Source organism: Corvus moneduloides, chromosome 3 (genome assembly GCF_009650955.1).
Source record: "Corvus moneduloides isolate bCorMon1 chromosome 3, bCorMon1.pri, whole genome shotgun sequence".
NCBI classification, from domain to species: Eukaryota; Metazoa; Chordata; class Aves; order Passeriformes; family Corvidae; genus Corvus; species Corvus moneduloides.
The window spans coordinates 21820960-21838136 of NC_045478.1; the positions used below are offsets into that span (position 1 = coordinate 21820960).

At 36.2% G+C, this 17177-nt stretch overlaps 1 protein-coding gene across 1 annotated transcript in view; it reads left to right on the forward strand.

Annotated features, from left to right (window-relative positions):
• The window catches only part of DLGAP2 (DLG associated protein 2), a 459534-nt gene that overhangs the window by 210135 nt on the left and 232222 nt on the right, over positions 1 to 17177 (forward strand). The window contains 1 exon segment of the mRNA XM_032104583.1: positions 12448 to 12480. Coding sequence (XP_031960474.1) covers positions 12448 to 12480 — 33 coding nt within the window.

Consider the following 17177-nt stretch of genomic DNA (forward strand, 5'->3'; position numbering starts at 1 on the left):
GGCTCACCAAGCAGGCACGCACAAACGCACGGCTAGCTTCAGTATAAAGTTGGTGACAAAAGAGATGGGATGGGTCTTTGCGTGGCATTCCACGGGAGCAGTTTATTATTTCCACACTGCGAAAGGTTCGAGGCAAAGGAGAGAACAATGGCGAACTCAGGGGTTTTATCCAGGGGCAGGGAAAAGGCGGGACTAGGGAAGGGGACCAATGGGGAAGCTCTAGGGGGGGGAGGGGGGTGACAAGGGGTAGAGGCCAACAGCCAACCGGGGAAGCCAAACTGGGGTGAATTAACATAGCAGAACATGGCAGCCTGGGAGAATCCTCTTTCTCTCACCATGACTGAAGTCTCTGGCACCAGAGACTGTCTTACCAAGAGCTCTCTCTGTCTCTTGTGCCACAGGCCAATCGGCCACCACAAACAGTGACTATGATTATCCTAAAATTGAAAGAGGCAGTTTCAGTAGATATTTTATTTAATGCATTTGGAAAGAAAAAAAAGGTAGTTCTAAAGAATAGGGACAAACTGGTATGGCTTTAAATGCAGTTGACTAATCTGAGCATTTAATATGGACTAGTGTATTTTCTGAACTTCTTTTTTCTCTCTCTCTCAAAAGTGAAGTGTAATTATACAACTCCATTTTATCTTTGACACAACAAAATGTTTATTTTCCAAAAGACAGTAACATTCAGATGGGACTATTAGTAGTGTCCTGTCCTTAGGCTAGATTGGTCAGTGGAAGATTGTTCCAGTGATGATAATGCCAGTGGTTTGTACTTAATTAGCTGAGTATATTATACATTAATTTAATCTTGAGAGTTTCAATATATCAATAACAGTGTCTAAAATACTTGCAAGGGTTGTGCTGGGATTCTAATTTTGGTGCTGTTTTAAAATCAGACAAAAGCATCCCATATGAGTTTTGTGTGTTTACACTTCAAGTTCCCTGAAGTTTCTAAATGACATATAGAGATCTGTGGTCCTTAGCAGTTACAACTATGGCACAGTGCTTGTTAACAATCTGTATTTTGACCTTTCAATGATTGTGCTCTGTACATAGACTCCTAATACTGAAGATTTGGACTTCCTTGTAGCTAGCTATTAAAGCAATCACCAGACCATTGCAAAAGCATAAAGGAAGTGAAGGTCAAACCACTGGCAGTGAATTCTAGCTTGCTGCAGTAATCTAAAAGGTAATGCTAGCTGGAAGAGGTACCACTTGCTGTGTACGCGATGCACTGAAGAAAGCAAGGGACTCATACAGTTGGAAAAATATAGTGATTTTTAAATCTGCTGTTATAACTTTTGCCCATTTAAAGTTGAATTAATTAGTGTTTCTGCAAAAAGATTAGACTATTTTTCAATCATTGAATTCCATATCTCAATTTAGCTTAAAATATCTTTTGCACTCTCAACTCCTATTTCTTTATTACAATTCTACATCTTTTTGTCAAAGGATTTATCTATTATGATTAATGTTAATTTAGTTGTAACTGGAATTTTGGGTAGATTTTGTTTATGAATGTTTGTAAGGAATGTTCACCATACAAAACCATGCATAAAAAGTTTCCAGATGTGTTCAGTTTTACACTTTGTTCCAGCATAGGGGCTTTGTACAAGTGTGGGTAAATACTTCACCAGAAAAAAGCTGGGAGCTTGAAGCTGATGCTTTTTACAGAAAACAGCAAACATTTTGTTCCTGTTTAGCTCACTGGAAAGTTTCTATAACCCCAAATAAATCTTTAATTTCTATTGTTAAAGCTAAAATTAAGCACTCTTTTTTTTTTTTGAGCTTAGGTCTGAGTCCTGTAATGAGCTCTTTGTGCCTTTGTAATGGTTAAGATAAAGGTCACATTTATGTATCCAGTGAGATGGAATCATCACAATAGACCTTTTTTTCCTGAGAAAGTTTAAGATGGAAAAGTAAGGATATTTTCTGTAAGTCCACTTTCAAAATTTTCCAGATTAGCTTTATTAACGCTTGTTTCTTTGGCAGCAAATACTATATAGCATAAACAGATTTTGGTTTAGTTTTTCTAAATCAGTTTTAGTGCTTCACACTTCATTTGTGCTTCTTCTGTATTTGCTCTTCAGAAGACAATATTTCTGATGGAGAGTAGAGACAATATGGAAGCTCTCCTCCTGAGATATGCAGATATTTAGAAATATCAGATCTCAAAGATTGGTCAATGCAGACATTCTCACAGTTTCAGCTCACTGCTCTTGTAAACTTTGTTCCCCTCAGCCTGTATTTAAGAAGGAACCCATAGTGGATTCCTTCTCAGGACAGTGGAAAAGTCTTACACAACCAATCAGACCTTGAGCTATGGTCTCTAGCTGTTGGCAGACACTGCCTGGCATGTCAGAATTTGCTGCTGTAAATGTCCTCAAGTAGTAATTTAGCATAAGAAGTCACTGCATATTCGGGACTGGATCAGGTCAAAGCTTTAAAGTTGGATATCACAGTCCTTTTGTGTTTGAATTTGGACCTAGAATTAGCACTTTTATAAAGACTTCAGAAGTGTTTTTGTAGCAATGAAGGCTGACTGCACAGTGGACAGCATCGGTACAGCTAGCAGGTTAAATTGAGTGATTGTTCCCCTCTTTTTGGCACTTCAGATACTGCAGTTGGAGACGGGCCCAGTTCTAGCCCTTGCCCCACCCCCACCCCAGTATAAGAAACACAGACAATTTGGACTATGTCCAGAAGATAGCCACTAAGATGGGCAGCTAGCCCAGATGAAGTATATGATGCACAAGGAGACACTGAAGAGACCTGAATTTTTTCATCCTGAGGCTTAGGAAGCTAAGAGGAGAACAGAGCTAATTGCTGTCCTCAGCTGCTTAATGGGTCATTACAGCCAGATGGAGCCAGACTGTTAATGGACATGCACAGTGTAAGGACAGGAGGGAACAGATAGATGTTGCAGCAAGGGAAATTTCAATTAGATGTGAGGTATAAACTCTTCATTGAGGGTAGTCAAACACTGGAACAGTTGCCCACAGCGACTGTTAATTCTCCTTCCTGGTGGATTTTCAAAACTTGAGCAGGCAATGCCTTGAGAAACAGAATGTTTTACATTGAAGTTGACAGCGCTCTGCTTTGAGGGATGAAGTCTGACCTCAGAATGTCTCTTCCAATCCATACTGTCCTGAGTTAATATACATTACTGACTTTATATGAAGGACATCATTCAAGTCTTGCCCAGATATGGACACATTCCCTTCAAATGCTTACATATTTTTGTAGACTCTTTTATTTCAAATTACCTCCTTAAATTTGTTTTTAAAGTCAAATCCCCACTCCACTTAGATGCTTTCTAAATCTGATTCCTGTATGAAAGCAAAAAAAGGAGAAAGGAGTGAAAAAAATAAATTTAACCATCAGTATACCAGAGTATCAGAGTACATGATCTACTCTATATCTGTGCCATCCTATCCTATATTTTTTGCCATCTATCTATTTGGTTCTTTGTTATGCCATTCTCAGCTTCAATTTGTATCCTTTTCATTTGTTCTTATGAGGCTCTGAGATTATTGGTGAAATCTCTTAAAATGAGCAAAGTGAAAAAAGAGAAAAAAAGAAGACAGAAAATAGAGGAATGATGATATATATAGCCTGGGTAGTTTTGGATTAGTATACTATTGACCCTGAGTTGAACTCCAATGACACTTGCATTGACTCCAGAAGGCTTTTGGAGCAAGCAAGGTGCAGACTGTCTTCAGTTTTGTATTTCACAGCATTCTCATGGGTCATCACTCCTACAATTCTTGATCATAACCCTTACCCTCCTTGGTATTTTTCAAAAACATGCTACAATGTAATTAGGGGGTGGCAAGGTTCCTCATTGTCTGTGAGGAATATGACTCACTTTAACCTTCACCACAAACATCACTAAAAAATGAGGAAAAATGAGAAGAAATACATATGGATTTGCTCTTTATGAACCTGTCACCTGGTCTTTTTTGGACACATTTGGGATATTTAGACCTTCCACTTGGATACTGTGCATTTGAAATGTATATCAGAAGTGTGATAAAGCAGATCCTTTTTATTACTATGTTTATGGCTGCTCCTCTGAAAAGAAAGCATTTGTGTCCAGATCACCAAGAGAAACATTACCTCCCTTTTTATTTCTTGCGTGGCGTGGCTAATACTTTGTTTTTTATTGCTTCAGTTATTTTTGTTTTCCTATGAAAATATTTGATTGTCTGATCCCATTTTTTTTTTTCCTGAAATCTCTTTTGGCTTGGTTAATGCATGTGTAATGTGTAAACTCCATATGGAGAAGGATCTGATGTGCAACTACTGTGAATAGGTTCTGGCATTGCTTTGAGCATGAGCCTTATACTTTTATCTGGGGAAAATCATGGTCTCTGAGTTGTTGCTTTTTGCATTTTGTTGGATGTCAGTTCATTTGCTCAAAAATATACCAAGTTTGCTGCTAGGTTGGTTGATTATCTACAGGTTTAGGCTCACTCTATTTTAATAATGGCTATTCTGTATTCTATTTTTTTTTAAAGTTCTTTCAGTATCTTTACTTCTCAGAATTACTCATTTCATTTGCTCTCTCTTTCCCAGTATAGCCCAGCTGCTAGTCTCTCACAGGCAGCTAGGTTTTTCCCTATTGTATTTTTCCTATTCTTCAAAACTTTAGTAGCTATTTGATTTTCCTGACCTCAAGGCCCAGTCCGAGGCAGTAAAAGGGCTTTAGCTATAAATACCACAGTTGAAAGGAAGTATTCAAGAAAGCTGAAATTGCAAGTGCAAGGGAATCTCATCTTTAGAATGGTCATACAATGATCAGCAGTGAGAGGCAGGCAGGAAAGTAGGCTCTTACACTCAGCAAGAAGTGATTGTAGAAATAGTTTCAAAGGAACTAAATACATTTATTTGCTATATCCGCAACAACTCTAAACAATTGTTGTGATTATATTTTTCAGCCTGTTCTGCATGATGAAGTGACTTGTTTTTCTGAGTTAGAAAAGAACCACAGAAAAACAAAACAAGTTTCAAGATAGACAGATATGTTTACATGTAGATACCCAGATGTAAATGTGTGGTTTTCTTTTGCTTGAAGTTATTTTTATTTCCTCTATAACTGTTCATGGAAATGGGCTCAAACAATATCTGAGTGCAAAAATACTTGCTTTCTCTTCCTATTGTGCTATTTATCAGCACTCAAAATACTATAAGAAATACAGTGGTTTTGTGTAGCATAATTTTGATTATTTTTTCCACTTCATAGTTTCAAACAAGAAGTTGTAAAAAGCACCTCGAATGCTTTGTGGATTTGGATTACATGAATAGGGTTCATACTGCAAAAGTGCATCAACAAAGTATCCTTGACTTAATTTCATTCTTAAGATGGCAACTGATCCAGGTACCTCTATTAAAATTTCTGTCCAAAAGGATGGGCAACATATCATTTGAGTAAAGAAAATAGTGCTATCTTAAATTAGGCCAATAGCCTTCTTAGAAATATAAGAAATTGTCAGAGGGTAAATATTTTTCTGTGCCAGGAAGTCAAAGGGTTTTGGTCACGTGGGGCACTTATACCTTCAGGATATGGCTAAGTTGGAGAACCGCAAAGATGAGTATTACACACCATGACTAAGAGAAAAACTGAGGAGTTAGAATAGACAAAAAAAAAGAACCTTAAGGAAATATGTATCAATGAGATATTATTATTTTTTTCCCTGAGTGCATTAAACATTTTATTCTCCATCTGAATATGGAGGGTTTTATTCCCTGTCATTGGAGTCTTTAAAGCACATTTTCGGAAAAAAATCTGTAGGTGAAATTTGTAGGGCTTTGTAGAAGAAAAGGCTAGTTGGTTTTTGTAGATGTTTGTCAATACCTTACCTAAATAAGTGGCTGAACACGGAGCAGGAGACCTCCAAAGGATTTGCTCTAGCGTCAGTGTGGAACAAAGAGGATATTGTGAATGCATAATCTTGGTGGACATGATAAAATCTTGCAGTTTATCCTACAGGTCTGTCACATTGATATTTCAGCAGGTGATACTGTGCAATGGTGAGATATCAACAGGAGGAAAAAACTACAGATAAAGCAAAAGGTGTAGGAGAGAAAATACACGTGAGGAGAGAGAATGGAAAACATAGTTCATAATACTGTCAGTTTTTGTTGGTGCTGTTATAGCCATGTTTAGATACAAATTTTGGATTAAACTCCTTAAAATTATTAGTTTCACAGTTGAGCCTTAAATTATGCTTTGCTTTTCAGCTGCACTAAATCTCAGTATAATGCATCGCTACTCTATGTCTCTTTGAGTGTCACAGAATTCTGTTTCGTTAACATCAGTAAAACGATGTAAAGAGACTGATGACATAGTGTACTGATGGAAACGAAACAGTTGTGTTTCTTGCCATTAGAACCAAAATCTAAAGAACTATCTGCTAAGTTTCCTCTTGAAAATTGGTCTGTCTTTTCTTTGTTATTATTATTATTTTGAAAAATGAAGGGGGTAAGGGAAATTGAGTATTGTTTTCTATGGGGTAAACCGTATTTCCTTATTTCTATGTGAAACAAAAATATTTTCCAGTTTTCATCTGATGCATTGAACTCTGGATTCAAATAGGAAGTGATATTCAGTAATAGTATGGTGCTATCTGCTTTTTTTGGCCAATCAGTAAATAGATTTAGTGGGGGGGGGGGAAGGAAAAGCAATAGAGAGATATAAGCAATAGAGAACATACATGTTTCTAATTGAAATTTAAAATAATATAGGCAGCACAGAAGAGCTTTGAAGGGTATCTGGAAATAGCAGATGAAAAGAGAGACAAAAAGGCATGCTACACAAATGAGGGGTAAATACAAAACTGGATACATGTTTTATTTTTCAAAGGCTAGTCAGAAGTGCTGACCTCAGGCATTTTCTGAATGCAGTGCTGAGGTGACAAGTTATCCCCAGTGCTACTTCTCACCTTCGCATATTATTTCTCACCATATTGTCACTTCCATAAAACCTGATCAAAACTCATCCAGATTGGACACCATAATCTGGATAAACCCCTGTTGAGTGCATATTGTACAGTAAAGTGTAGTGTTAAGTATCTTCAAGTATTTTCTTTAACTAAAAATATTACTGATAGGTGGTGTCTTAATCCTATTACATTATATAGCTTGCATGGATATTTTGATTTGTAATTTTTTTTACCAGCAATTTTGTGTATTTCACCTGGCCCTTATATTGCTTTCCTTACCATACCTCTTTGTCATAGATTTGATTGTACTTGCACCAGCCATACAAGAAAAGTATATACAAAGAACAAAAGGTTAACATGTTTAGCAGAATAATTTATTTGCTCTCTGATTTAAAATTGAATGTTTAACTCAGCTTTTTTTTGAGAAATAATGTTGGCATTTATATGTCTGTGTGGGAACTCATGCCTTCTGACCAACGAATCAATATGATTACGCAGAAACATCTTATTAAGATGCACTCCACTCACATATCTCACAACTTTGGCATAATACCCTACTTATACACTTTGCTTACTTATACATTCTACCTGTTTATACATACTTATACATAACCTATACAGTTCACTTACTTATACATTCTATAACTTATAACTTCCACATATCACACTACTTACCTTTTACAACTTCTACATAATACAGTACTTATGCATTTTTCTTGCCTATCTTATACTACTTATACGTATACATATTACTCTACCTATACATTTTACAACTTTTACACAATTCAGTACGTATACATTTTGCAACTGCTGTGCATGAAATCTCACATTGCTTGATTGGTTTCTCTATTTTGTCCATGAGCTCCACACACACTTTTCTGATAATATGATTGGTTTTACCCTAGTGCAGCACAGTCCTTTTTTATCTATTCCTTGCTGTCTTGGTATTTAGTTTTTCAGCTTCTTTCTCAATTCTTTTCCAATTTAGTACAGTTTACCTTTCAGTCCTTGATGAATTCCTGAGGGCTCTAACAGGTGGGGCTCCTGATCCAGGCAAGCAGCATCAAGATGATGACAGCAACAAAACCCACCCAGTGATCAGCAGCCAAGTTAGTCCAGGAAATCCAAACAAAACAGCAAAGAACAGGGAGCAGATATAAGCCTACCCCACCTCTCCTCTCAAACCTTCAGACTGGAGCTGAAACCCCTCTTGGGGCTGATGTGCTGCAGCTGAAGGTGGAAAGGCCAGCTGAAGCCAGTGAGGGTAATACCAGCCTGGTCCCACTCTGAGGGCTCTGGAAAAAATAACTAAAAATGGTTTGGCTGGGGCGCACTATCAAGGTTCAAATACTCTACAACATGTCTGGGTTTATTATTTTTAGTTGTTCTTATCTTTTAGGTTAAACAAGAAAAACTATAAAAATGAAATACATTTCATAATATTTAGAGGGAAAAAAGATACTGTGTCTTCATGATAAATTTGTTTCTTCAAAAGATCTTTCTTATGACCTATTTTGTCAGCAAGTTCTCGTATCTAGGAAGATTATTTCTGTTGGCTAGACAGTTTCAAAATGACAGGGTGAGATTAATAATATAAATACAAGTTTTCCTTGTTCTATTGATTTATTGGGTCCTAAATCTCTGAACACTCACCTATATTAGTCATTTTACTATTGAGAACTATGAAAAAAAGCTACTCAGATGTATGAGTGTTTGCAAGAAGGAGCACCTTTGTTAAGTGCAATTGATTAGCAACATACTACAAAGAAAGAATACCTCCTGTGTAAGTATCACTGTAATACTTTGGGTGGATCAGATACATACAGCATAATCCATTCCTAGTAACTGTGCAAGGGAGAAGCTTAAGAAATATCTTTGTCTGAAATGTGGTCATGTCCCTGCTTCTATTCCATCCACTTCCACATTTTATCCATCATGGGTGTAGGAAAGTTACTTGTCTGAGGCCATAATTTCATGTACATTAGCACTGCTATAATAGGTGGAAGACTTGCATCAGGGGACTCATCTTATTAAGACTTGATATACTAGTTTATTTTTTTCTGAATGAACATGAATACTAAGCTACATATGAGTGAATAGACAGTATTCTCATTGCAAACAGGTAAAGTGTGTGCTGGGCTGTGTCAGGATGAGTATGATTAGCAAGTTGAGAAGGTTATTACTTTCCTCTGGTTCTGGATGGAGCAAAAGTCACTTTGGCAATGCTGAGTAAAATAACAAGGAAAAATGGCCACAAACTGCAGACCAAGAGATTCAAAGACAGCTTAATGAGGCTGATGCAGTGCTGGAGCAGGCTGCTCATTGGGGGTTGTGGAATCTCCATCCTTGGTGACTTTCAGGAATTGACTATTAAGCCCCAGCAGAGTTGAACTTGTGCTGGCAAAAGCCCTTCTCTGCTCTCAGTGGGAGGCTGAATTAGTTCCCTATAATAACATTTCTCTTTTGCAGCGAATGTTATTATGAATTCTAAGACCTTTTACAACATAAAAAAGTAAAGTAATGGGTAATTAAAAAAAAGGTGACTTCTTGAATTTGATTTCATGCTACATAATTTTCTAAGGTGGATTAGGTGGCTGTTTCTTTCTGCTCATTGGTAATTTTTGAACACTAATGCTGATACACCAATTTTGGGTGAGATGGATCTAAGCCTAAGCAATGTAATTTCACCTGATGGAGTGGTAGCTTTTTACACTGTTGTCATGTCCTTCATTGTCATCTGCCCCCAGAACTGAAATTAAAATTAGAAAAAATTAGTACAGGTGTTTAATATTGAGCCATCTTCCAGAAAGATCTTTTCTACTAAGATACAGCAACTTCATTACAGAGAAAAGAAGTTAAAATAAGTGTCAAGTCATAGCTTCTTAACAGCATTTTAACATTTCTGTATTTCCATATAATGTAAATCTACCGATAATTGATTGCCTTGTGTATGTTTTATGTGTTGTGATTTTGGAAAATGAGGGCATGCAGTCTCTCAACAATAGCCATAGAATGTACAGATCTAAACAGACTGTATAGAGAAATAATTATTTCTGTCTCTCTCACACACACAGTCTCTGTGGAAAACAGGGCTCTGTACAACCTCCTTGTCACGTTGTTTACATGCCTACTAGAAGTGGTTGTGTTTTTCTTTGTCACTCAATATTTATGTGTCAAGCACAACGACAAGGGTATGTAGTTTGCCACCTCAGTGGCAAACTACAGCAGAGAAATTCATAAACAGAAGCTTACTGGTGAATTATCCACATCTTCTTATTAGTGTAGAGAGAGACGTGCTGCTGTCAGTTTGAAATGATTCCCAGCCTCTGGAAGGCATAAAAACAAAATTCCCCCATGGAGTCTCCCCAGGCATGCTGAGATAGGAGGATACCTGGGTTGCCCAAAGATATGGGACCTTAAAGAAACATCTGAAAAAAGTCCAAAAAAACAGTAGTCTGGCAGGATAGTGCTGACATCTCTCTAGCTTTTGACAACTTTCTGGCACTAATTGTAGCTGCAAGCCTTATTTTGCGGATAGACTATCTAGCCTGCTGCAGACTTGTAATATTGGCACTAATTTATGTTTATGAGGAAAAAAGAGGGAAGCTAGTAATTTGTGCTGTTGAGTGGGGACCTTTGGAAGATGGTGTTTGGAGGTACAAAATATGTCAGGCAGACTCCTTGGATTGTAAAAAACTGGTGAAGCAGCAGTTAGCAGAACATAGAGGATCAAAAAAAAAAAGAAGTCCAGAAACCAAGTCTCGGCTTGTTCTTCCTTATCAATCAGGATAACAAACTGCACACAGGCAGACAGCCCATCTCAGTAAAGCCTCAGAAAGCCTTCGAGTTAAACGTGAAAAAAATATCTTCTGAGATCCTTCCTCTGCATCACTTTGTCTTGTGGCAAGTGCATTTTTCATTCAGAATTGAAAGAAACTGGCTTGACTTACCTGTGACCAGGCTTTCTGTGCTCTTCACTGGAGGTTTTCTCAAGCCTGCTGTTGGGATTTTGTTTCTAGTTTGTCAGCTCTGCTGGGGACACTAATAAGTCTGTCGATACAAGCTTTGACTACATGTTTCTTGGTGCTGAACTGCATCAAATTTTTTTCCTCTTATCATGCAACTTTATGGCTTTCTAAAAGTTGTGATCCACCTGTCAGCAGCAGAGCTGCCTGGTAAAACTTATTTTTTCTCATTCCTTTCCCACATGCATGCCACAGCCTCTAGCAGTAGAAAAATCCCAATGATTAAAGTGTTTAAAATATATGACAGATGTAGGGTGAAGTGCCATTGCAACACTGGGTTACTGTGAGACAGCTTCTTATGTGTATGGAGAAAGTACTACTAAATAACTGGCAGTGTCACAGCAGTGCTATAGAGGTCAATCTGCTCAGTGCACATTTGTGTTTCATGTTGTATTTTTCTGTCATTTTTTGCCTTTGAGTGAAGATCACAGCTAAAGTCCAATCTTCTATTTGCTGTTCAAGGTGGACATAATTTCAGCAAGCTTTTGTAGTGGACTTCGGTTTGCCAGGCATATTAAACTGCTTTTTGTACTGATTTTATATTAAAAGGTATACACACACGTGTGTGTGTGTGCCTGCATATATATTTGCTTCAGCATATTTGTTGCTGTTGGAGATGTCATTTTTCACCTGAGGGTTAAAATGAAGATTTCAGAGATTTGTGATATAAAATACACTGTACTTTCTTGTTCTAGTAGGACTTTTAACAGTATATCAGAATTATCTGCCAACATGATTACATTCCCTGGAATTTCAATTGATTTTGGTATTTGGATTCTAAACAGTAGCCTTGTTTTACTGACTCCTGAAGCAGCTCGGTCTCAAGAGATACTTCAAAATATTTCCTCCATGTTTCCATATATTTGTACATTGTGCAAAAAAGATTTTAAGACAACCAGCTTCCAAATACTGGTGTGTAGATAAAATAGTAACTGCACATTTAGAGATTGTTTGTTTGTTATGATGGAGTTTTGTTGCCTTCGTTTCTATACTTGAATATTTTGCAGAGTATAACTGTACATTTGAATGACTGTTTGACTTCTCTTGCCTGGGAGGACTTGGGAGTATTTTATGAGAAAGGAATATAACTCTATTACTGTTTGCTACCTCCAAAAGTAAAATATTAGCAGGCTTAAACTTTTGATTTGAGTGACTATTATCACTGCAGTATTGTACATATAAAAATACAAAAAAGTCATGTGGAAACAAAAAGTCCTGCTACATGAATGCAATCAGCTGGTCCCTGAAGGTGATAGTTATATAAATGTAACTAAACATTTATATAGCGCTATTTTAAAATTCTTCCTGGAAAAATCCTTTTTTAAAAAAATTATTTTCCAGCTGTTAAGAAATGTGTGCTGAAAATAGAATTTCATTTTTTGTGCTAACTTCAAGTTCTCCAAGTTTTATTATATTTGGATATAATTATGACATCTTAAAATAAAGAAATTATAATTTTCTCTTTTTCTTTGCAGAGTCACAGTGTACACTCTGTGGGGAGCCTGAAGGTGAGTGTGTTTTCCTACTAATATTTTTTAAAGCAGCTAGAGGTGAACACTTGAATCTAATGATACTTGTGCACAATAGATTGGAAATAGTACATGAATGACGGAAACTAATGAAAAACATTCTACCCTATGTTAGATACAAGAAAAGATTTGAATTAAGCTGAGTAAAGCACAGCACATGCTCCAGGTAGAAAATATCTTAAGGGAAAAATATTCCATTAGAACAAATTGAAATATTTACTTCTTATTCTTTTGTGTGTTTGTCAAACTAATTTGGCAGTAAGCAAGAGTGTAAAGAGGCATTTAAGGACATCAATCTGAGCATGGAAAACAAAGAGATTGGACATAAAAAGAAATGAAAAATGTTTTTAGATTTGATACTACATTTACAGAGAGGTTAACACATTTTAGCAGGTGAAGTGAATAAATACTCCTTCTGAAATAAAGATAATTAAGCAGTAACTTACGCAGCTCAAATACGTATCCACATGACAGTGTTTGTTGGTTTGTTTTGTTAGGGTTTTTTCCAAGTGGCTAATTAAATGCCAAGATGAGACCCACATTTTACTTAAATGAATGCTGAAGCAATGAAATTATGATTTTTAAAGTAGGCTATTATTGAGGAAAAAATCTCTAATTTATTTATTTATTAACATTGGTGCTGTTTTAAAAAAAATGTTAAAAGGTTGGCCTTAGTTTGAAATCAACCACCTGGAGTCTTTCTAAGAAACAGAGTTCAAAATAGTCAATGTAAATCCTGGAGTGAAATATATGAACTAAAAAATAGGCTGTTTCCAAAGACATTCAGCTTTATATCTTGAATAGTTGCTGAAAAAGAAGTTTCAGCTTCTAATGTTTTATAAGTTTAGGAGGGAGAAGTTATTAAGATACAAAGCCCGGAAGTGGAAGGCTTTGAGACCTTGCATCTAGGGAAATAACTCAGTAAATTAAATAATAATTATCTCCTTCTCCTTTGTTATCTACTGACAAATAACTATTTTAGAAATTTGTTTTGACTGTATTCCTTTAATAAACAGTCAATTGTAGATTTTTTAAATTTTCTTTGTCCTTTATTTGATAAATTTATAGTAGTACAGATACATGTATGAAAAGGAAAAATGAGATTGGTGTTTGTTTGCCTTTCCTGAGATATTTCTCTCCTGATAAGTTTGGCCAGCTGTAAAGTTATGCATTGGATTAGTTCTGTTTTATTATATGCTGTGTCTGCTTTGTAACAATAGTTCTCCTTTCTTTACATTACTGCTCTTTCATACTTCTTCGGTTTTGCAAATATTAATAAATATATATGGACTTTGTAAAAAGAGAATTAAAAAAGAAGGGTAATACTTTTTTTAACATTTATATGACTAAAAAGCCACAATCAAAAGATAACTAGAAGTGAACTTTCCCAGGAGTGAATGTCTTCTGGATCACCTGTCTCTCCTCTAAAACACAGTCTTAGTGGAATGCTAATTATTAATTCTCTTCCTCAGTTTTAAAAATATTGACATAAGTGTCATCTTTGATTAGTGACAAGACTTAGAATCTGAACTTTTTTACATGCCAGATTAGCACAAATTCTTATCTAGCACTGAACATTCACAGAAGTTTGATATGTGATTTTGTGATGAAGAAGCAGTTGCTCTGTAGATATGACTTTAGTTTTTAGAAGGCCATTCTAAGAGAAACTTCATATCTCTGTTGTATAAACCAAACCAAAACAAAAAAAACCCTCAAAAAATATCCTTTTCCTATGCAATGTTCTATAAATTCTATTGTGGTTTCATCATAGATAAGAGAAGGGAAGAACTGAAAAATCAAGTTTTTGCAGTGTTCTAGGTATAATTTCTGACTTTTCTCTGTAACCTTCTCCAGAAATTTGAGATACTTTGTGGCTTGTAGTTTGGATTTTTGGAATTTGAGGAAAATTCAGAGAATATCACTTAAAGTTAGATACTGTTTGCCTCCAAGTTCCTTTTTTCCCCCTTCCTTATCAGATAAAAAAACCCCAAAGTTCATTAAGTGCCTTAAAGTATTTCAGTATATCAAGGTGAATTTGCAGAGATACAGGACAGACATGCCACAGTGTAGTCCTCCTATACTAGTTTCCAAAGTGTTAAGCAGAGATTCATTTGAGAAATAGTAGATGTGGGGAAATCTCCCCGGCTTGGCTGAGAGGAAGACAGTGTTTCACATCTTATGTCTTCCAAGTTCCTCTGAAGCTGTTTATGCCATTTCTTGAAAGACCTGCAGGCAGCTAGGTGTGAGTTTCATGCTCTGCTTTCTGTAACAGAGGTGACAGAATGGAAGCATTTTGCAAGCCTCAAATTCTGCTTGTCAAATTGGTCAACTGCGGTCTCACTGTTCTTGTTACAGTTCATCCTTTTTCTAACCATCACTCCCCTTTCAAGACCAGTGGTTTTGTCCTGGATTATCTAAGTGTCATAAGAATGACTGTGTAAAACAGAGCTCTGTGCTGGGAGCGCTTTGCCAAGTTTTTAGCAGTTAGTGCTGCACTGCAGGAAGCAAGTGCATTTATCTGCATGCACATTGTTGCACAGGTGGGGAGCAATGTGGGCGCATATTTTGTAGAGTGAAAATGTATCAGATATGGAAGGAAGATATAAATTATGAGAGTAAAGATTTCTCATTTCAGTGTTTTTCCCGAGAACTTGTGGTTCTGCAGTGAAATGTGTCATGTGTCCTCCTTTTCATCTATCTAAAGAGAATGAGTTGGACAAAGCCGAAATCTCTGTTTGAGAGTAAGTCTTTTGTATGAGCTGCAAAGGCTTGTGTGTTCTGTTTCAAAAATCATGGGTTTGCTGTGTTATTGATAGTGTGCCAGCTACCATTCCTCTCAGTGTGGGATATTTGAAGACCGTCAGGTGTTTTTTTTATACTGCGAGGAAACTAAAGTTGCCAAATCCTGTTAGTGTGGCTACTTCAAGCTGATCCATCATCTGGAAACGCAAGAGCAGCAATGACGTTTTCAGAGAGGTGACAACAGCTACCTTTGGTGAAGAGATCTGCAGTTGACAGATTATGTTGTCATAGTAAACATTGTTGGGTTGTTCTTTGCTTTATTCCTGCTCAGATTTTAAGTGAGGACAGCATGTTACAGGCGTGTGTCTAGCTCAGTCTTTGTCACAGCTGAGGTACTCTGACACACCGGTGTAGTCATGAGAAGTTTCAGGAACAAGTATCCCCATTAATCCTCTAGCAGATGTTTCTGTTCTTTCTAAATCTTTGTACTTATTCACAGAAGGTTTTGGAAGGACTGTATGATCAAATTTAATTTTCTATATTATCAAAGCAGAAAACAAAAAAACTTTTGGTGACAGCCAAGGTTTCAGTAGACCACTCTGTCTTCTCAAAGCCTATGCAAATGAAAGCTTTTCTTACAGGCATTTTTAATATCCTTCATAACTCCAGTAGCATCTTATTCTTTCTATAATTTTACCAGGCAATTCAGATTCTTCCTCAGTGTCTCAGATCTCTTTTGAGCTGTGGTATACACCCACAGTTTGAATTAAGTTCACCCATTACTTTTTGCCAGTAACTGGCACAAGAACTGGTTGGGTTTGTGGTAGCAAACTTTAAATAGTGAGTCTTTTAATTAGTAAAAGAAATATTCTGTGCAAAATGAGACCTTAGAGGAGACCTATTTCTTAATGTATCTCACATTGCACATTGGGATTTTTTTCCTAAACTTGCTTTTCTCTTAATTTAAACAGTGAAGAGTTCATGCAGCCAATGCATAGATACTGCATGACTCCAAATATCAAAAGATTCAGAAACTTCTCACAATTATATTTCATCTGATAATAAATCCAGTTGTCAGAAGTTTAAGATGTTTTTTACTGTTGATTTAAATTTTTTGAGCTAAGATGCCCATATAATTTTGTCTTTCTCTGAGAAAAAATATTTGTGCAAAATTTTTAGCAGTTACAAGAATGCTAGCATATGTCACAGATTTACCTTTACAGAAGTTGATGTCAATTAATTGTAGAAGGATTTTTAATATGATTAATAGTGGAGGATGAATTTAATTTATTTTTATTCTGATTTTATTTAGTAAAAGAAGTTTTGAATGTTCTGAAATAAAAACAATTGTACTGTTTAGTTATATTTGCTCACATGATGCATAAAATATTTAGTAGAATTTGGGAAATACAGAAACATTAATAAATAGTTGACAATAGTAACAACAAAAAAACTCTATATTCCTTGATGAAAAAAATGTCTTTTTCAGAAATGTCAGTGTTAGACATGTGTTTATTTCAGGTGCTGTCAGCTTTGGTGCCTTCTGTGCTCTGGTTAGTGCTAGTGTGTTGGAGTTTGGGGGAAATAAGTCTGGTTTTTTGATTTCTTTTTGTTGGCCTGTTTTATTTTGTTTGGTTGAGGGTTTTTGTTTGGTTTTGGTTTTATTTTTCCTCTTTGAATAAAGGATCTCGAGAGTAGGTAGTTCGAAAAATACCCTAAACTTGGCAATATGTCTTAATATTGATGATATTCCATCCATGTAATTCTGGCTCTGAATATAAACATTTCCCCTGGTATCTCGTGGAAAACTATTGCAGGCATATTAATAACTCCAGAGAATTTCCTTAATCTTCATTTTGCTAATCTAAACATTTAGTAATCCACACTGAGAACTGACAGTTTTGCCGCTGCTGGCAATGACTTTCAAGAGTCCT